Below are 21,702 nucleotides of genomic sequence, written 5' to 3'. Positions count from 1 at the left end.
CTTATAAAATTTATAAATGAGTCAACAAAAACACCAACAACTAAACCTTCCATCGTTTCATTTTGAAGAATTTTCTGTGTGATATAGCTGGTATTCTGCTTTAAAGAGAAGTTTCTTCTCCGTATGATTTCTATTTTCTAGAGTTTGAAAAGAGTATACTTGCTAACAAGTGTGTGCATTATTTATACTTATTTCAGACACAGAAGTTGATATTTTTTAAACTTAAGGATGATCACATTTGAATTAGCTTTTTGCTAAGGTTAAAATAAAGAAGAATGTCATCCTTTTTTTCAAACAGCTGACTTGAACCAGACTGACTGAGATATTAAGTTCTTTGCCTAATTTCTCAGATACATCAGCTCAATTAAAGAGGGTTAACGTTTAGAATGGAGAAGGCCACAGCACCCTACTCCAGTACTCTTGCCTGGAAAATCCCATGGATGGAGGAGCCTGGTAGGCTGCAGTCCATGGGGTCGCGAAGAGTCGGACACGACTGAGCGACTTCACTTTCACTTTTCACTTTCATGCATTGGAGAAGGAAATGGCAACCCACTCCAGTGTTCTTGCCTGGAGAATCCCAGGGACAGGGGAGCCTGGTGGGCCGACATCCATGGGGTCGCACAGAGTCGGACACGACAGAAGCGACTTAGCAGTAGCAGCAGTAACATTTAGAAATGGAGAAGGCAATGGCACCCCACTCCAGTACTCTTGCCTGGAAAATCCATGGATGGAGGAGCCTGGTAGGCTGCAGTCCATGGGGTCGCGAAGAGTCGGACATGACTGAGCGACTTCACTTTCACTTTTCACTTTCATGCATTGGAGAAGGAAATGGCAACCCACTCCAGTGTTCTTGCCTGGAGAATCCCAGGGACAGGGAAGCCTGGTGGGCTGCCGTCTATGGGGTCGCACAGAGTCGGACACGACAGAAGCGACTTAGCATCAGCAGCAGCGTTTGGAAAAACACCATACAGTTTTTGCTGAACAGTTGAGTTGTGAAGAGATGTTTTGCTTGTGAAAATTATAATAGGCATGAGAACAGTAATAGTTAATTTGAATGATATAAATGTGATAAAGTCTTTTGTTAGCTGCAGTTAAGAAGCATGATAGCTGAGAAAATACTATTACAATCATATTCTGTTGTTTCAAAGTACTTTAATAGTTTCTGTGATGATTTGTATAGACCATATGCCTGATGTTGTCTGTGGGTGTGGCAGAAATAAGGCTTCACAGAAGTGGAAATAGAGAACACATATTTCATTTAAGCTGTTTTAGTTCAACTTCCTGTCATTGTTGTCTAAAGAGACAGAATAAAGTAGAGGCTTTTGATTTAGTTAATAGAAAAATGTACCTTATGTATAAGAGATGCATAAAAGAATGACATCTTACAACGTGTGTGTGTGTGTGTGTGTATGAAAGTGTACTCTTTACCATACCAGTGATTAATTTCTGAATTCAGTGGGCACACTATGTATTTTTGATTGAGCATTTCCTTTGAAGCTCGTCTAGTAAGACAAAATGATAGTATATATATTGCTTTCAATCTCTGACTACGTTTCCTTGGTCAGGATCTTCCCTTTCTGTTCTGTGAAAGCAAAACATAACCGTTAGGTGAAACCTCTGTTTTGTTGTTTTTAGGAAATGAGTCATGTGCAGAGTAAGCAGACAAGTGTGGGAAAGAAAGAAGGATGAAATAAACAGTGTCTTCCATCACTTGTATACTTCAAGCTATGTTTATATCTTCCTTTTTCTACAGACAATTGAGGTAGCTTAATGACAGGTTAAAGCGTCTGCCTGCAATGCGGGAGACCCGGGTTCGATCCCTGGGTTGAGAAGATCCCCTGGAGAAGGAAATGGCAACCCACTCCAGTTTTCCTGCCTGGAGAATCCCATGGAGAGAGCCTGGTAGGCTACAGTCCACGGGGTCGCAAAGAGTTGGACACTACTGAGTGACTTCACTTTCTTCTTTCTTTTCTTTCTAATGACTTTCAAAAGACTGAATTTTAAGAGAATTTTAGGCTGTGTTCAGTGGTGCACTGGTAAATATCTAATAACTGATTCTTGGGTTTGGAAGATGCCCTGGTTTGTAGTTTTGCCCATCTTTGTCTTCTGAATACATCTACTGTGGCTGATTTCAAGCGTCCAATGTGGTCACTGAGTGTAGACTTGGGAAGGGAAACTCAGTGCTCTGGGAAGCCAGTGTGAGCTGGATGTGATGTTTTTGCTATTGAAGTGCTTAATCATAAATGCCCATCAGGATATTGTACTCTAACTGATCAACAAAGTGAGAATGACAGCTAAAATGCCAAACATGTCAACTTTAAAATGAAGTTTATAGGGAGATACTGATGCAGCTTATAATCTGGGTGGGGAAAAATCCTCTGGAGAAGGGATAGGTTATCCACTCCAGTATTCTTGGACTTTCCTTGTGGCTCAGCTGGTAAAGAATCTGCCTGCAATGCAGGAGGCCTGGGCTTGATCCCTGAGTTGGAAGGATCCCCTGGAGAAGGGAAAGGCTACCCACTACAGTATTCTGGCCTGGAGAATTTCATGGACCATACTGTCCATGGGGTCACAAAGAGTTGGACACGACTGAGCAACTTTCACTCACTCACGCATGTAGTGTTTACCAAATAATCTCATGTATATGTGTGTGTACATATGTTAGATATCATGAGATGTGTTTGTGTATAACTTGACTCCATAGTTTATATATGCAAAATTTTAAACATATAAGACATTTATTTTAAAACCATAAAAGTAAAACTTTAAATATTTTGTATTTGTTGTATTTTGGAATGTCTTATCTTTACTTTCAGAGGGATATGGAATGTCCCATACATGGCTAACGTGTACTTAATTAAAGGAAAGACCCTCCGATCAGAGATGATTGAAAGGAACTATTTTGTTCGTGATAAACTGGATCCTGATATGGCTCTTTGCCGAAATGCTAGAGAAATGGTAGGGAATATGATGATGGCTTGCTTGAATGTCTCTATAAGATGGCTTGCTTTACCAGTTGATGTGTCATTTGTTTTGATGCCCTTTTCTTTCTAATTTGTAAGTACTAGCCAATTTTTTTGGTTCTGTATTGAAATATTGGGAGCGATTATGGAGAATAATTTGCCTGTGCAACACCTGCAGAAACAACTGGAAAAAAGTTAGGCTTAGGCTAACTCACAGGCAACAATAAGATATTCAATTATAAGCATAGATTGGTTACAAATCAACTTTGCATTTTTAAGAATTTGTCTTTAACTTGAAATTCTATACTTAAAAATCTGACCTAATTAAATTTAATAGATGAAGCCTGGGTGAAATGATGATTTACATATTTAAGAAAAACACATTCTTGTCCTAAAGTCAGTATCCAATATTTCTCTGTCATTATTAATCCCATACTTTGAAAAAATAGGTTCCTTACCACTACACTGGGAGAAGGATTAAAATATGTAGTCTGTTTATGTGAAAAATTAATGATAATTGCTAATCTATAATATATTTTCATTATAAAACTTGAAGTGATTGTAGAAAATTGTTTTTCAAAATATATAAGTGTGTCTTAAAACATACTTAAATGGTTTTATGTTTTAGAAATAATTGGGTTATTCAAATTTGTATAAGCAAATGTGTTTATGGTAAAATCAGGAAAGTTGGCAAGTACTTTTTTCTAGTTTAATAAGGCATGTATTACTTGAATATGTTTGTTTTTCCTACAAACTTTTGTCCATTGTTACATTGAATGTACTCAGTACTTGTGATTGTAATGTGTGCTCATGTTTGGCTAATTTGACTCAACAGCGCACCCTGGAATGGCCTCTCTTACACATTTTTTTTTTTTCCTTTGTCTAATGAAAACTCTGTTACTAAGGAATGAGCTTGGATTTATGTTTGACCAACAGAAAAACAAAAAAAGGGCTGGAGTTGTTTCTTTATGTGCACTGTAAGCTTTGCTTGTTCTGCATGTTGTCTGTGAAGGACATTTCAGAATGTCAGCTTTTTCTCAAGGGCTGCTATTTTTATTTACCTAAGAATATCTGAGAGAGTGGATGTGCAGGTCAACTTACCCAATCCTTCTCTTCATTTTAGACTTTACAAAGGGAAAAAGACTCCCCTACTCCGGAAACATTCCAAATGCTCAGCCCCCCAAAGGTGTTATTTTTATTTACTTTTATTTTTTATTTACTTAAAATACTAGATACTGTATATTGCCTAAAAGTAAAGTTTCTTTAAGAGTCTTCTTTTCATTTAGCTTGGTGTAACTGTTGGTATTCACTGGTTCTGAATTTGTATATGTGAGTGTGTGTTTTGTGTGTTGGGGGTAGGCATGTGTGATATTCAACTCTTTGTTCTTCGGACTGATTTGCATTTTATGGGTGACAGATGGAAAAGTTAAATACAAATCACTTTCACTAGTTTCTCCAGTGTTTTTTTTAAGGAGAGAAGAGGTAGGAGTATGTATAAAGTACATCCTGATTAAAATGAGATTTGATTACTCTTCATTAATTTTCTTTTTATTAATAACTAACTCTTTTACCATTAAAACAGGTACAAAAAGAAACAACCCTACCTTAATGGTGTTTGCCATATTTATTAGGTTTGGGACAAGGACGAGAAACTGATTTTCTTTAGTTGCCTCTTAATGCAGGAGTAATTTCTGTGTTCAGTCTTTAAACATCAGAACATAAAAGTATGAAATAGACTGATAAAATATTGACATTTGAATTTTTGTTTAAAAATGTGATATCTTCTTTGAAAGGAAAAGAAACCAAAAGAGGTACAATTAATTGCACTTTGATGTCTCAAAAATATTTCTGCTTTCAAACAGGAATTCTTTTTCCCTGATGTCTACATCTAGGACCAATAAGAAAGGGACAAAAACAGTCCTTCTTCCTCTTCTTTTTTTCAGTTGAGTGTCAGTGCTATCAATTAGTTTTGTGTGGTGTCTGAATTCATAATTAATCAAATTTTACTTTTATTTTAAATTATGCATGTTTTATATGAAAAATAAAAATGCATGTTCCTGAATAAGAGATAAAATTTAAAATTAATATCTCTTGTAAAATTTTTCCTGTGGTTAAACTTATTTTCTTATATTTTCCTCCAATATTATTAATACTATTATTTTTTGGCATATAGGGTGTGTTTATGTACATTTCTAATAGACACGAATTTGGAAGACTATTATCAACTGCTAATTACAATATTTCCCATTTTAACAATGACCTCTGGCAGATTTTTGAAAATCCTGTGGTATGTATTTCATGCTCAACTTCATTTATTACTTATTTTTTGTAACTCTAAATGGATATAAATCAATTAGGTTAATAATACAGAAATACAGCAAGAGACTTTAAAGAAGTATTTTTAATTATGTAATCACAGGCCTAATTTATTGTATTTCTTGGCTAAGGACTTTCTTTTTAAAGACATATTAAGTTTGGATAAGGGAATTATCAGTTTCTTTGATTTCTCCTAATATTTCTGTTATATGTATTTCAAAACACTAATAAATTTTCAGTCTCAATTTCAGAAGAAAATGTTTATGAGTAGCTCATGTATGACAATATTACATTTTGACTTTCAGAAAGAAAATGTAAGAACTTAGTTTGAGAAAATGCATTTTAAAATAAATAAAAATTCTGTGAATGTACTCTAAAGATAGCTAGAGAAAACTGCGAAGTGGAATCAGCATATAGAGAAAGTCTTAAGTTGAGGAAACTGTGTCCCAAATTATTTCTTTTCTATAATTTTTGAATCATGTAGAAATTAATTCCTTTTTGTCTTAATTGGTTTTCTTTAGGCAAGATGACACATTTATTCAAGGGAAAATACTCTCTAAAATCTATGGTTTTTTTTCCTTGCTAGTAGTCAAGTTTTAAATTACGAAGACTCAATCCACCTGTTGAGAATTGTCTTTTACTTTGTAGAAGTACTGACTTTGGGGAATAGTAAATTTAATGGTCTCTAAAACTCTATTGCTGGAAAAAGAATATCTTTTGACTTTTTTGTGTGTCTTAAAAGTACTTCTGTTTCACTTTAGCAGCGTATCTCCATCTTTCACAGGAGTAGAATTGAAAAGGGGCTCTTTTTTAAAATGTTGAGGATGGAATTACCTATTTTACTTTGGCACTAAAACTCGGTATTTTGAGAGATACAATTATTTGATTTCTTGGCTAATACTAGCTTCCTGAAAAAAAAGTCCCAAGTTATATCCTGAAGTGTAGATATTTGTGTGAGATTTAAAATCTTTGGAGAGTATGCAATGAATATATCAGAAATCGGAACTGGTTTTCTTTCCATGGCTTTGTTCTAGTTTTGGTAAATTAGCTTGACTGGTATGTCTCATGAAGGATATCCCATAGCAAAGTATTTAATATTACCCCATTATCAGAACTACTAAAAAATTAATAAAGTCAGTTTGTTCAATGATATTTGAAAACAGTCTAAAATAAAAAGTTAATATCAATGCTTTAATGTAAAATCTTAGGGTCTTGTTTCTTTAACTTCGAAAAATCTATAATGATGTCAAGAAAGAATACTTAAAAATCTTTAAAGATTCTGACATGTTATGTATGATTATTTACTTTTAATTTCCCCCCATATTTTGGAATCAGAGAACCAAAAAATATTAAAGGGGATAATGAGTAATTCGATCCTTATAGTGACATACTATGTATAAATTAATTTTGTTAAAGAATTTGAGGATAATTTTGGTTTTTCCATATCTAAAAATATCTGAGTTACATATAAGCAGAGAAATGTAAAACTAAGAATGGCAAATTAATTATCAGGACCCTTTTTAAATGTGGCCTCAAAAGATATATTTCAGACAAATATTTTTTGAAACATATTTTGATTGAAATTATTTTGAGTCCTTACCTCAGTTTTTCCCTACTTGCTTACTATTTGTACGTTGCAAAGAGAACACTAAGAATTTTGTTAAACAGTCTAAATATATTTAAGAAACAATCATTATGGATATTGAATCTTAAGATATACCCTTTAAATATTGGGTTTTTAAGTAAAACACTTAACCCAGGAAAAAGATTCCTTAGTTGATATTGATAAAAATTGTTGTATCTTAGTGTGTGGTTGGTGTGTCAGTGATTGGGTTAAGAGAAGATTCAGGTTCATGAGTTAGTATAAAGAGGATCGATTTTTCAATACATGGTCTTAAACCTTAATTTCAGTTAACTGAAAGTTATGATAATGTTAGTAACCCCATTGAGCATTCTTTGATACTAATCTAAAGTGAAAATACACATTTTGAATATATTTAAAAAATCAAAATTATTTTAGAGTAATTCACTATAAAAGTATATAAGCAAGGCCAAGTGATTAATTTGCTAATTTTTAATAATGTTTGTTGCTAGAGTTATTTTCCCTATCTTTCACTTTTAAAAACATGTATTTGCCTACACCTATGTATAAATGTCCTAGAGGAGGACATGGCAGCCCACTCCATTATCCTTACCTGGAGAATCCCCACGGACAGAGGAGCCTGGTGGGCTACTGTCGGACATGACTAAGCACACATAACTCGTGTATATCCATAGAATATAGCATACAAATATAGACACTATAAGATTACTCAGAATTTAACATAGAGTTATAAATCTGCATAAATAAAAATTTGCATTTCACAGAATGTTTTAAACATACAAAAAAATCAGGCAAAGTTTAGAAAACATAAACTCTGGTTTCTCAAAGTTTCTATTTTGTCTATTACATGTAGATAGATCAGTCGCTCAGTCGCGTCCGACTCTTTGTGACCCCATGAATCGCAGCACGCCAGGCCTCCCTGTCCATCACCAACTCCCGGAGTTCACTCAGACTCATGTCCATCGAGTCAGTGATGCCATCCAGCCATCTCATCCTCTGTCATCCCCTTCTCCTCTTGCCCCCAATCCCTCCCAGCATCAGAGTCTTTTCCAATGAGTCAACTCTTCACATGAGGTGGCTAAAGTACTGGAGTTTCAGCTTTAGCATCATTCTTTCCAAAGAAAGCCCAGGGCTGATCTCCTTCAGATTAGACTGGTTGGATCTCCTTGCAGTCCAAGGGACTCTCAAGAGTCTTCTCCAACACCACACTTCAAAAGCATCAATTCTTCAGCGCTCAGCCTTCTTCACAGTCCAACTCTCACATCCATACATGACCACAGGAAAAACCATAGCCTTGACTAGATGGACCTTTGTTGGCAAGGTAATGTCTCTGCTTTTGAATATGCTATCTAGGTTGGTCATAACTTTCCTTCCAAGGAGTAAGGGTCTTTTAATTTCATGGCTGCAGTCACCATCTGCAGTGATTTTGGAGCCCAGAAAAAATAAAGTCTGACACTGTTTCCACTGTTTCCCCATCTATTTGCCATGAAGTGATGGGACCGGATGCCATGATCTTCGTTTTCTGAATGTTGAGCTTTAAGCCAACTTTTCACTCTCCACTTTCACCTTTGTCAAGAGGCTTTTGAGTTCCTCTTCACTTTCTGCCATAAGGGTGGTTTCATCTGCATATCTGAGGTTATTGATAGTTCTCCAGGTACACATAGTCATTTATAAATTGCTTGAGCAGTTTCTAAGGTGCATATACTTTATATTTTCCTTTAAAGTATTCGTGGAAAGGTTTTTGCTTTAATCTGAGCAATGATTTTTTTTTCACCCCCGTAGGACTGGAAGGAAAAGTATATAAACAGAGATTACTCAAAGATTTTCACTGAAAATATAGTTGAACAGGTTTGTATTGGAAATTACTATGATATATAGAGCATTTTTGTTATATTAGTAGTGAATATTATTAACATAATACTCTCTAGCAGAGGGTGTTGTGAAAGTAGAGAAACTGTCTTTTAGGTAAAGTTCATGTGACTTAATTACCAATTTTACAGCCTTGAAGGTCATATAGTTTAACATGTAGAAAAATGAAAATTAGCACTAATATTAAGGTCATGCTATTTTTTTTAGCATACTCCCAATGTCATAAGCATTTCAGAAATAAATTTTTAACATGTCTCTGGTGTAAGCCTCTTTCAATGAAAGTTAATCTTTGAATAAATTGGAGTCCAAACATCACTTCTCAAAGAGGTTTCTTTCAAAAATGAACTCTGGTTTAGATTAATGTTCCAAATTATTGCTAATACCTTATTTCCGAGAATGTAAAGGGCCTTTAATTCTGAGATGCTGTTATCTTGTTCACTGTGACAAAGGAAAAAAATACTGCCAATTAAACTATGACGCACATTGAAAGAGCTTTGCTAGACTTACTGAGGCACAGGTGTTGTATGTCATAGGGCCCTGTATACAATAATAACATTTCATTTCAATGACAAATCGAAATGTATCATTTAAACAGATGTCTCGAAGAGCAGATTAACAAATGTAACACCGACTAAATGTGTGTATGCATTTGCACACATACAGATGCATACATGACACATGTTGAGAACAGACTCAATATCTGACCAGGTGTACATTCCCTGTGTCATTAGCAACTATATCACAGTGGCTGCCTAGCCAACTGTGAGTCTAAGAACACGTCTTGATTTCATAGGGGTTAAAATGCAAAAAAAAGTCTTAGAAATTGTTTTTTAAAAATGTATTGTTCGTAACAGTAGTGTCAGTATTATTGGGCAAACTTCTTAAAAAGACATCTAAGTGAGATAAATACCGAACATTACTTTTGAGATGCCATTTGTTTGTAAAAAGTCACAAAATGTTACTCTCTTAATGGTGGTGTCATGTTTTATACGTAGCCTTGTCCAGATGTTTTTTGGTTTCCTATATTTTCTGAAAAAGCCTGTGATGAATTGGTGGAAGAAATGGAGCATTATGGCCAGTGGTCTGGTGGGAAACATCATGTAAGTTGTCATTTTACATTAAGAACTAAAATGTATATGTGGGGCAAGGAGGAGTATAGGTATTTAGAGAAAGTGGAGGAAGTTTGTCCTTTTTGTCTTACATCTCTTGGTCCTAGATCTCAATGAAGGGGCTACCCAGGGCTGTCAAGAGAACTATATTTTTTCATCTAATTCTGCCAATTGTTTTTTAACATTTAATCTATCTGGGCCTCAATTTCATCTCCAATTACATGGGGCAATCCTTCAGGGTATAAGCCTATTGTGTGATATTGCTCTTCTCTAAGGCCTTTTTTTTTTTTTTTTTTTAATTCTCTGTGTTTTCACAGTGAGCTATAGTGAAAATACCAAAACAAAGTTTATCTGGTTGACTGCCAAAGCTATTTTTTTGTGTGTAAGCGTAGGAAGAAAGAATCTGTTTGAATGCCTTTGGTGTAATTCAGTACTGCATTTACATTCAAAGACTTGGCAGGAGGCATTACTGTTGGTGGTTCAATGTATTTCTTTTCCTCCGAGAACCCACAGATGCCAGCTCCTTTATAGTACCAAGGAATTTTAGTGGAATACTCTGGAATATTAATGCCTCTGCTCAAATATATACCCACCTAGTCAGCTGATCAGCAAGGCAGAAGTTTGAAGTATGAGGAAGAACTTGAAGTTGGCAGGTTGTAGGAAAATGAAAAGCCATCATGGAAGGAATTTGGGGGCCACAAGATAGAAGTGAGGAGATTAACAGGTAAAGTTTATTTTCAGTGACAGGTAGTAGTCCAAGGTGCAGACAAACAAGATCTATGCCCATCAAGCAGCTAAGACTTCCTGAAGGGTCCCTGTAAAACAAAAACCAAAAAATTAATTTTTAAGGGGACATGGAAAGGCTTTGGTGATCAATTGTATTTATTTCCTCATTAGACCTCACATATCTGTTAAATATGAAAGCAGTCTACTTACTCTGTAATACTTTGTTTCATCATTGATACTTTTGCAAAGCTGTGTTATCTAAGTTATTTTGATAGTTTTGCAATTAAAGCAGATGGTACACCATAATTGAACTGTTATTTTTATTGTCTATTATGATCTTGTGGTTGAAAAAATTTCCAAGACAAAGTGAGTGTGAATTGCCCATGGACCACACTTTATGATGTCATGCATGCTCTTTCCAGGATAGCCGTATATCTGGTGGCTATGAAAATGTCCCAACCGATGATATCCACATGAAGCAAATTGGTCTGGAGAATGTATGGCTTCATTTTATCCGGGAGTTTATTGCGCCAGTCACACTGAAAGTCTTTGCAGGCTATTATACTAAGGTAGTTATCCTCCCACCACTGCTACGTACTCCTACCAGTTTTTACCCAAATGTGCTATTTTATGTTTTTATTGATAAGCAAATCCATTAGCTTACTTTGCTTTTTTTAGGGATTTGCACTCTTGAATTTTGTAGTAAAATACTCCCCTGAAAGACAGCGCTCCCTTCGCCCTCATCATGATGCTTCTACATTTACCATCAACATTGCACTCAATAATGTGGGAGAAGATTTTCAGGTAATTATGGTTTTTCTATATTACATTTTTTCAAAACAAATATGTCATTATGAAATGGCCTTTGCCTTATCTTTTTTTCTTTTTTAGATTCTGCTTAGATAGCATCATTTGAATTTTATCACTCATTAAAAATGAAATATAATAAGTTGATACATTTATTTCTCTATCCTTTTAGGGAGGTGGATGCAAATTTCTAAGGTACAATTGCTCTATTGAGTCACCAAGGAAAGGCTGGAGTTTCATGCATCCAGGGAGACTCACCCATCTGCATGAAGGACTTCCTGTAAAAAATGGAACAAGATACATTGCTGTGTCATTTATAGATCCCTAAGTTATTTTCTTCTCATTGAATGAATTTTCTTTTGGAATGGATGACTGGCATGAACATGCCTTTGAAGTTGTCCTTGAGAAGATGAGAGGAGTATTTAAATAACTTCCACAGAACAACTTCACTTTAGGCTAAACATTTGAAAAACTTTTCCTAAAAAAATTGTTTGATATTTCTAAATGTCTGCTCTGAGCCTTAAAATACAGATTGAAGAAGAGAAAGGAAAAAAATGTAAAAGCAATTATTTATTTCTATGACTTATTGTCTCTGAAAATAATGACAATTTTCCGAATTTGTATTTTAGTTGATTCAGGTACAGATGTACAAGTGACAAATGAGACTAATAATATTTTCTTATTAAAAGAGTGGGAAGAATTTTATCAACATGTAGACAAAATGGATATAAATGAAAATTTCAAGTTTTGAAATGCAGGAAAACTGGAGTTCTAACTGAATTTGTATGCAACCAATTGCATAAGTACTTTTTTTGACCACCTATATTGGGACCTTTTTTGGTGGTTATTGAAGGAATATGAGGAACAATATATAAAACAATGTTTTTCCTCAAGAAACGTAGCACAAAATACAACTGAAGTGCATATCCAGTGGGAAACATTTTTGTTTAGATTATTAGATTATTTTTAACATTTGCCTTAGAAATCAAGCCTTATGTTCCTTCAGATAAATTTTCCAAGGTGGATTAGATTTAGTAGATGTTAGATTTAGGAAAGCTTTCAAGTCTTTTGATTTCTTAAAAGTACATCAGACATCAACTTAAGATCAGCAAGTGTCCTTAAGTCAAGACAGGGTCATTTTTAATTCTAGAAAATGAGGAAAAGGAAATTTCATTGAGATTTAATAGTAACACATGATTTTTTTTTAATAAAACTCTAAGTACTTGAATTTTATATCAGGAAAATAAAGTTGGTGAGCCTTTGTTCTTCCCTTTTACCCTCTGTCTTCCTCCTAATTCTTTTTTTCAGGAGGGTGATTCACTTTTTTGTCTTCACAGCATAGTCTCCATTTTACCCTTCTTACTGTTTTTATTACTTTTCTTTTATCCCACTTTCAAAAAATTCCCCGACACAATTTTGTGACTTGATTTTTTTCACCATTATTCTGAGTGAGGTTTAAATAGTCTCATTGTAGCTACTGTTTTTAATTTAAAGGTTAAACTTGAAAAAAAGTTTTAAGTCATGGTGCCAAATTTCATTTTTCTAACACTGTGTGTTAGAAAATTATGAAAAATAAAATAATTTAAAATGTTTCTGTTCTCTATTATTTGTCATTTATGTTTAGAAGAGAATGATGGTGGAGTGGACTGAAAGAATATCTAGATAGAATAAGCTATGATTTTATTTTGCTTGATATGTTTACTGATATCCAAACTAAATGAACACTATTTATTGAATTTCCAATTGAATTGTAGTATCTTCAATTTCAGACTGACTAGGGATTTCATCTGATTTATTTCACAAGTGAGAAAATAGACAAAACATGTGTTTATTATGTATTTATTTATTCAACGGTGCTTTTCAAGTCCCTACTATGGTCCAGGCACGGGCCCAGTCACTAAAAATGTGGTGAACAAGATGTTATAATTACTGAGAGATGGATTTAGGAGATAAAGAGCTGTAATTCTACCTTGTTTCTGCTCTTTAGTAGCACTTCATATCCAATAATTTCTACTATCCATCAGTTTGGTAGAAGACATATTTTATTATTTGTGAATTATGCTATTGTACTTCAAGGGTGCTCTTCTAAATACGTACTGCTATGCATGGATACCAACTGTTCAGAACAGACTTTGGTTATAAAACCAGTTCTACTAGTGCATGCCAGCTTAATGTCCTTGTGGTACACTTCACATGAAAGACATAAGTAGGTCCTAATTCTTTACAGTTGTGGGTGGTGATTTATAGTAACGATTTTAATCTCACTCCATGTTTCCAGAATTTGGATGAAGGCAACCAACTGAGCATAGTTTCTACGTCCCCCCTCATCCCAGACTTCCTGAAATGATATGAAGTATACTTTTAAAAAGAACAATTCATGATTAGTGAAAGTGTGACAAATGCCCATAAGTAGATCAAAAATTTGGAAGATGGAAAACAGGCAGGATTAGATGGATAGAGGAAGCTGTAACTGGACACATGTTCAGCTTTGGCAACCAATAATCTGTTCTCTGTTTCTGTGAGTTCAGTTGTTTTCATTCCATATATAAGTGAGAACACACTTATTTGTCTTTGTCTGATTTACTTCACTTACTACAATGCTCTTGAGCCTCATCCAGGTTGTCACAAATGGCAATATTTCTTTTTCATGGTTGAATTATATTCCTCCCCTTGCAAATGTGTGCATATGTGTGCGTGTGTATACACATCATATTTTCCATTTTCTTTAACCATTCATCGATTAATAGACACTTTAGGTTGTTTCTATATCTTTGCTGTTGTAAGTAATACTTCAGTGAACATGGGAGTGCAAACAACTTTTGGGGGTAATGATTTTGTTTCCTTTGGATATATTCTCAGAAGTGGAATCTCGTATCATTGCAATTCTTAATTTTTTGAGGAACTAAAATCTTTTAGTATGAAAATATATTTGTGTACTAATATTTAATTTAAAGAAAGATAAAAACAGTAGAAAGAAAGAAGCAATCCTATTTGTAATTTAATTTGAATAAAGGAAGTGTATTAATGTCAATAGTAAGTATTGGTGACTGTGAGTACATGTATATGAGTGTGTGTGTGTGTGTATGTGTGTGTGTGTACATATATTACTAAAGGGCTTTAAATGCTAATCTTGGCATTTCTTCTAATTCTTAACGTGCATAGGAATCAATGTGAATATTTTCCCTTAGTATGGATACTTTAGTAATAGTCCAATATGTTAATTTTCTTCCCTCTGCTTTATTTTTGAAAAATACTAGCACTTTACCTTTATTGGTAACTTACCTAACAGATCAAGCACCTTTCTAGAGAATAAACATGGAGAACAATTAACATACAAAGTGAGTGATCCATGCTAATGGCAGAATCTCTTTGCATATTCCTTCATTCCTGTCTTCCTGTCTGTGAAATAGCTTTCTTAATTTCATTGCTTGCTAAGCCCTAAAGCCTATCTTGTATGACGTTTTGGGGGCCTGTCATTCATTGGAATACAGAATGGTTCATACAACAAATCCCTTCAAGTTGTAAGAAAGTCAAACAGAATTATCAGTTAAGAGTCAGTTTCAGTAAACACCTAGATACTGGGTGTTTTGGAAAATTGAAGTCTTCAAGACTTCATGAAAGCAGCCTGTGTTAAGCAACATTGTTTATCTGTGATGTTTCAGAATAGCAAGTTCCATACTTCTTTTAGTATGAGTCTTTGTATAAAAAGCCATTGGAGAGAAACAGGGGCAAATACATAAAGCTCTTCAATGAAAGCAATGAATTTTGGATTACGTTTAAAGAGAAATACACTAAAAAGTAATGAAAGAGTAGAAAACTGTACACACAAACATGCTTTAAAAATCCAAAATACTATATTGCTAAGTTATTCTAGTACAAAGAAACAGAAAATTGGAAAGGTGGATATATACACTAGGGATATGTGGACTTTATAAATTTTGAATCATCCTGCAGTTTTCTTTTTAATTTTAAAGATTGTTTTTAATATTTTAGTTTTATTCTTAATAGATTGAAATAAATTAGAAAATATTCATTTGGAAAAGTAAGTTATTTGCTGATTTTTGACGTGGTATTTATTTTTTTTGGTAAATCAAGTAACAATGATTATTTTTACCATGCTATTCTATCTTGACTGAAAATGATTTAAAAATCTGATTACTTAAACTATTTTGAAAAATTAGAAAAGAATTTCTACCTATTTAACAATACAAAGCAAGTTAACAACTTAAAGAACAGTTTTAACAAAATAAAAGGAAAATATCATGCATGCTATCAGTAATTTAAGGAAAAGGTTGTTCCTTTCAAATTATTTTCATCCTAAAGTAAATATTAGATTGCAAAAGAGAATTAAGGGATGTAGAAGGAGAAAAAAAATCATGTAGATTTTAATAAGAAATGAACTTCTCTGTGCTTAATTATAAAGTAATTTTATTTATTTATTGAAAGGAGCTCAGCTGGGTGCTCTGTGATGACCTATAGGTGGTGAGTGGGGTGGGAGGGAGGCTAAAGAGGGAGGGGATATATGTATGCATATAGCTGATTGACATTGTTGTACAGCAGAAACTAATACAATATTGTAAAATAAGTTTTAAAATAGCTTTAGAAGACATTTTTCTTAGCACTGGTTTAAGTTCAGTAATTTTTCCTTTAGGAATGTAGTCTGCAATGATAGAAAGAGTCCTTAAGGAAATCACATCATGATATAAAATCCTGCATCTACTCAGGAGAATTTTATATTTGACAGAGCTTCCCTAGTGGCTCAGACAGTAAAGAATCCACCTGCAATGCGGAAGATCTGGGTTTGATCCCTGGGTTGGGGAGATCCCCTGGAGGAGGATATGGGAACCCACACCAGTATTCTTGCCTGGAGAATCACTAAGGACAGAGAAGCCTGGCAAGCTACAGTGCATGGGGTTGCAGAGACCTACATGACTAGGTGGCTAAGCACACAGCACAACTTCCAGGTGAGAAATGGACAAATTAAAGCATAACTTTCTTCTACTGAGCATAAATGATTAGATAATTGAAAATGCATATTTGAAAATGAGATTATTAAATTATGTTTTATTATTTTCACTTGTCTTTATATAAATATACATGTTACAAATCATGCTAACTTATGACATCAGAGCACCACCTTGTGGCCAATGTGGAAAACTAAATAGAGTCTGACCTTTAAGCAAAAACCAAAAGCCTTTACATTTTTTTTCAAGTTCATGCTTTCATGATGCACTCTGCATATAAGTTAAATAAGCAGGGTGACAATATACAGCCTTGATGTACTCCTTTTCCTATTTTGAACCAGTATGTTTTTCCATGTCCAGTTCTAACTATTGCTTCCTGACCTGCATACAGGTTTCTCAAGAGGCAGGTCAGGTGTCTGGTATTCGCAACTCTTTCAGAATTATTAACTTATATGCAGAGTACATCATGAGAAACATTGGGCTGGAGGAAGCACAAGCTGGAATCAAGATTGCCGGGAGAAATATCAATAACCTCAGATATGCAGATGACACCACCCTTGTGGCAGAAAGTGAAGAACTAAAGAACCTCTTGATGAAAGTGAAAGAGGAGAGTGAAAAAGTTGGCTTAAAGCTCAACATTCAGAAAACGAAGATCATGGCATCCGGTCCCATCACTTCATGGCAAAAAGATGGGGAAACAGTGGAAACAGTGTCAGACTTTATTTTTCTGGGCTCCAAAATCACTGCAGATGGTGATTGCAGCCATGAAATTAAAAGACACTTACTCCTTGGAAGGAAAGTTATGACCAACCTAGACAGCATATTAAAAAGCAGAGACATTACTTTGTCAGCAAAGGTCCATCTAATCAAGGCTATGGTTCTTCCTGTGGTTATGTATGGATGTGAGAGTTGGACTATAAAGAAAGCTGAGCACCGAATAATTGATGCTTTTGAACTGTGGTGTTGGAGAAGACTCTTGAGAGTCCTTGGACTGCAAGGAGATCCAACTGGTCCATCCTAAAAGAGATCAGCCTTGGGTGTTCATTGGAAGGATTGATGTTGAAACTGAAATTCGAACACTTTGACCATCTGATGCAAACAGCTGACTCATTGGAAAAGACCCTGATGCTGGGAAAGATTGAGGGCAGGAAGAAGAGAGGACAACAGAGGATGAGACGGCTGGATGGCATCACTGACTCGATGCACATGAGTTTGGGTGAACTCTGGGAGTTGTTGATGGACAGGGAGGCCTGGTGTGCTGCAATTCATGGGGTCGCAAAGAGGCAGACATGACTGAGCGACTGAACTGAACTGAACTGAATATGCTTTCAAATTTTTTCAGGAGAGATCTGACAGAATGTGATCCACTGGAGAAGGGAATGGCAAACCACTTCAGTATTCTTGCCTTGAGAACCCCATGAACAGTATGAAAAGGCAAAATGATAAGATACTGAAAGAGAAACTCCCCAGGTCAGTAGGTGCCCAATATGCTACTGGAGATCAGTGGAGAAATAACTCCAGAAAGAATGAAGGGATGGAGCCAAAGCAAAAAGAATACCCAGCTGTGGATGTGACTGGTGATAGAAGCAAGGTCCGATGCTGTAAAGAGCAATATTGCATAGGAACCTGGAATGTCAGGTCCATGAATCAAGGCAAATTGGAAGTGGTCAAACAAGAGATGGCAAGAGTGAATGTCGACATTCTAGGAATCAGCGAACTGAAATGGACTGGAATGGGTGAATTTAACTCAGACGACCATTATATCTACTACTGCAGGAAGGAATCCCTCAGAAGAAATGGAGTACCCATCATGGTCAACAAAAGAGTCCAAAATGCAGTACTTGGATGCAGTCTCAAAAATGACAGAATGATCTCTGTTCATTTCCGAGGCAAACCATTCAATATCACAGTAATCCAAGTCTATGCCCCAACCAGTAATGCTGAAGAAGCTGAAGTTGAATGGTTCTATGAAGACCACTAAGACCTTTTAGAACTAACACCCAAAAAAGACGTCCTTTTCATTATAGGGGACTGGAATGCAAAAGTAGGAAGTCAAGAAACACCTGGAGTAACAGGCAAATTTGGCCTTGGAATACGGAATGAAGCAGGGCAAAGACTAAGAGTTTTGCCAAGAAAATGCACTGGTCATAATAAACACCCTCTTCCAACAACACAAGAGAAGACTCTACACATGGACATCACCAGATGGTCAACACTGAAATCAGATTGATTATATTCTTTGCAGCCAAAGATGGAGAAGCTCTATACAGTCAGCAAAAACAAGACCAGGAGTTGACTGTGGCTCAGATCATGAACTCCTTATTGCCAAATTCAGACTGAAATTGAAGAAAGTAGGGAAAACCACTAGATCATTCAGGTATGACCTAAATCAAATCCCTTATGATTATACAGTGAAAGTGAGAAGTAGATTTAAGGGCCTAGATCTGATAGAGTGCCTGATGAACTATGGAATGAGGTTCGTGACATTGTATAGGAGACAGGGATCAAGACCATCCCCATGGAAAAGAAATGCAGAAAAGCAAAATGGCTTTCTGTGGAGGCCTTACAACTAGCTGTGAAAAGAAGAGAAGCGAAAAGCAAAGGAGAAAAGGAAAGATATAAGCATCCTAATGCAAAGTTCCAAAGAATAGCAAGAAGAGATAAATCCTTCTTCAGTGATCAATGCAAAGAAATAGAGGAAAACAACAGAATGGGAAAGACTAGAGATCTCTACAAGAAAATTAGAGATACCAAGGGAACATTTCAGGCAAAGATGGGCTCGATAAAGGACAGAAATTGTATGGACCTAACAGAAGCAGAAGATATTAAGAAGAGATGGCAAGAATAGACAGAAGAACTGTACAAAAAAGATCTTCATGACCCAGATAATCACGATGGTGTGATCACTGACCTAGAGCCAGACATCCTGGAATGTTAAGTCAAGTGGGCCTCTTAGAAAGCATCACTCCGAACAAAGCTAGTGGAGGTGATGGAATTCCAGTTGAGCTATTTCAGATCCTGAAAGATGATGCTGTGAAAGTGCTGCACTCAATATGCCAGCAAATTTAGAAAACTGAGCAGTGGCCACAGGACTGGAAAAGGTCAGTTTTCATTCCAATCCCAAAGAAAGGCAATGCCAAAGAATGCTCAAACTACCGCACAATTGCACTCATCTCACATGCTAGTAAAGTAATGCTCAGAATTCTCCAAGCCAGGCTTCAGCAATACGTGAACTGTGAACTTCCTGATGTTCAAGCTGGTTTTAGAAAAGGCAGAGGAACCAGAGATCAGCTTGCCAACATCCACTGGATCATGTAAAAGCAAGAGAGTTCCAGAAAAACATCTATTTCTGCTTTATTGACTAGGCCAAAGCCTTTGACTGTGTGGATCACAATAAATGGTGGAAAATTCTTCAAGAGATGGGAATACCAGACCACCTGATCTGCCTCTTGAGAAATTTGTATGCAGGACAGGAAGCAACAATTAGAACTGGACATGGAACAACAGACCGGTTCCAAATACGAAAAGGAGTACATCAAGACTGTATATTGTTACCCTGCTTATTTAACTTATATGCAGAGTACATGATGAGAAACGCTGGACTGGAAGAAACACAAGCTGGAATCAAGATTGCCAGGAGAAATATCAATAACCTCAGATATGCAGATGAAACCACCCTTATGGCAGAAAGTGAAGAGGAACTAAAAAGCCTCTTGATGAAAGTGAAAGAGGAGAGTGAACAAGTTGGCTTAAAGCTCAACATTCAGAAAACGAAGATCATGGCATCCAGTCCCATCACTTCATGGGTAATAGATGGGGAAACAGTGGAAATAGTGTCAGACTTTATTTTTTTGGCTCAAAATCACTGCAGATGGTGACTGCATCATGAAATTAAAAGACACTTACTCCTTGGAAGGAAAGTTATGACCAACCTAGATAGCATATTCAAAAGCAGAGACATTACTTTGCCAACAAAGGTTTGTCTAGTCAACGCTATGGTTTTTCCTGTGGTCGTGTATGGATGTGAGAGTTGGACTGTGAAGAAGGCTGAGCACTGAAGAATTGATGCCTTTGAAGTGTGGTGTTGGAGAAGACTCATGAGAGTCCCTTGGACTGCAAGGAGTTCCAACCAGTCCATTCTGAAGGAGATCAGCCCTGGGATTTCTTTGGAAGAAATGATGCTAAAGCTGAAACTCCAGTACTTTGCCACCTCATGCGAAGGGTTGACTCATTGAAAAAGACTCTGACGCTGGGAGGGATTGGGGACAAGAGGAGAAGGGAACGACAGAGGATGAGATGGCTGGATGGCATCACTGACTCGATGACGTGAGTCTGGGTGAACTCCGGGAGTTAGTGATGGACAGGGAGGCCTGGCGTGCTGAGATTCATGGGGTCGCAAAGAGTCGGACAGGACTGAGCGACTGAACTGAGCTGAATATAAGTAAAAATGATATTAATTGTATGATTTCTTTCAGGAATTGCTTTTTTAATTTGAAGATACAGCACAGTATTTTAAAAGGAGGAATTGGGACACCTTATTCTGGAATAAGGGATAGCTAGCATATTCCCAGTTAGCACTGATGAAGTACATTGTTTTCTATATTTTATCTACCTTAGAAACTGCTAATCTGTGTTCACTGGGTAACATGGACCATTGACAACTTCGGTATAGATATGATCAGACTCAATTACAACTGAAATAATAATTGGTTTTGAGTAGACAAAATAACTTCCATGACATTAGAAAATTTAAGAGTTTGATTATAAAAACCAAATGTATTTTTATAAGTTCCTTTGTGGCAGGGAAGGATAAATCACATTTTTTTCCTCTCATAACCAGCACAGGGCTAGTAAAGTGCAGCACTGAAGACAGGTTTCCTGTGGGAAAATGATTGGGTGATTCAGACAAACTGAAAATCATCTCTTTTTTGGGTTTTGGGGGATTAAGGAAGTTTGTTCCTGCTGAAGTTGTTGAAGGGAAGTGTACTAGAGTAGTTCTAATTTGCTTAAACTCTCACTTATTCAGATGTTGCCTTCACACCTTTCTTGATAATCCCTCCCTCCTTTGATATGCCTTGAACCCTGGATCAGAGAAGACGATGGCACCCACCCCAGTACTCTTGCCTGGAAAATCCCATGGACGGAGGAGCCTGGTAGGCTGTAGTCCATGAGGTCGCGAAGAGTCGGACACGGCTGAGCGACTTCACTTTCATTTTTCACTTTCATGCATTGGAGAAGGAAATGGCAACCCACTCCAGTGTTCTTGCCTGGAAAACCCCAGGGACAGGGGAGCCTGGTGGGCTGCCGTCTATGGGGTCGCACAGAGTCAGGCGCGACTGAAGCAA

The 21,702-nt window shown here is 36.1% G+C and overlaps 1 protein-coding gene across 3 annotated transcripts in view; it reads left to right on the top strand.

The window, feature by feature from the left end:
• PLOD2 (procollagen-lysine,2-oxoglutarate 5-dioxygenase 2) overlaps nt 1-12,985 on the top strand; it is a 121,315-nt gene extending 108,330 nt beyond the window's left edge. Inside the window, exons 13-20 of one of the 3 annotated variants that reach the window (XR_015132561.1) lie at nt 1,754-2,958; nt 4,087-4,149; nt 5,137-5,250; nt 8,665-8,730; nt 9,747-9,851; nt 11,009-11,155; nt 11,265-11,390; nt 11,566-12,985. Coding sequence is in view for 2 of the 3 variants with exons in the window: in XM_086316737.1 (XP_086172863.1) it covers nt 2,817-2,958; nt 4,087-4,149; nt 5,137-5,250; nt 8,665-8,730; nt 9,747-9,851; nt 11,009-11,155; nt 11,265-11,390; nt 11,566-11,721 (919 nt within the window). In the remaining variant the exon portion in view is untranslated. The remainder of the gene's footprint in view (nt 1-1,753; nt 2,959-4,086; nt 4,150-5,136; nt 5,251-8,664; nt 8,731-9,746; nt 9,852-11,008; nt 11,156-11,264; nt 11,391-11,565) is intronic. The other 2 variants (XM_086316737.1, XM_086316739.1) reach the window with 2 other exon arrangements.
• The last annotated feature ends 8,717 nt before the right edge of the window (nt 12,986-21,702 follow it).

This window comes from Bos grunniens, chromosome 1 (assembly GCF_055505025.1).
Source record: "Bos grunniens cultivar Pamir isolate PY7600 chromosome 1, Bosgru_T2T1.0, whole genome shotgun sequence".
In the NCBI taxonomy this organism is placed as follows: Eukaryota; Metazoa; Chordata; class Mammalia; order Artiodactyla; family Bovidae; genus Bos; species Bos grunniens.
Note: the sequence above shows the minus strand (reverse complement) of the source record. Positions and strands in the feature narration are given on the sequence as shown.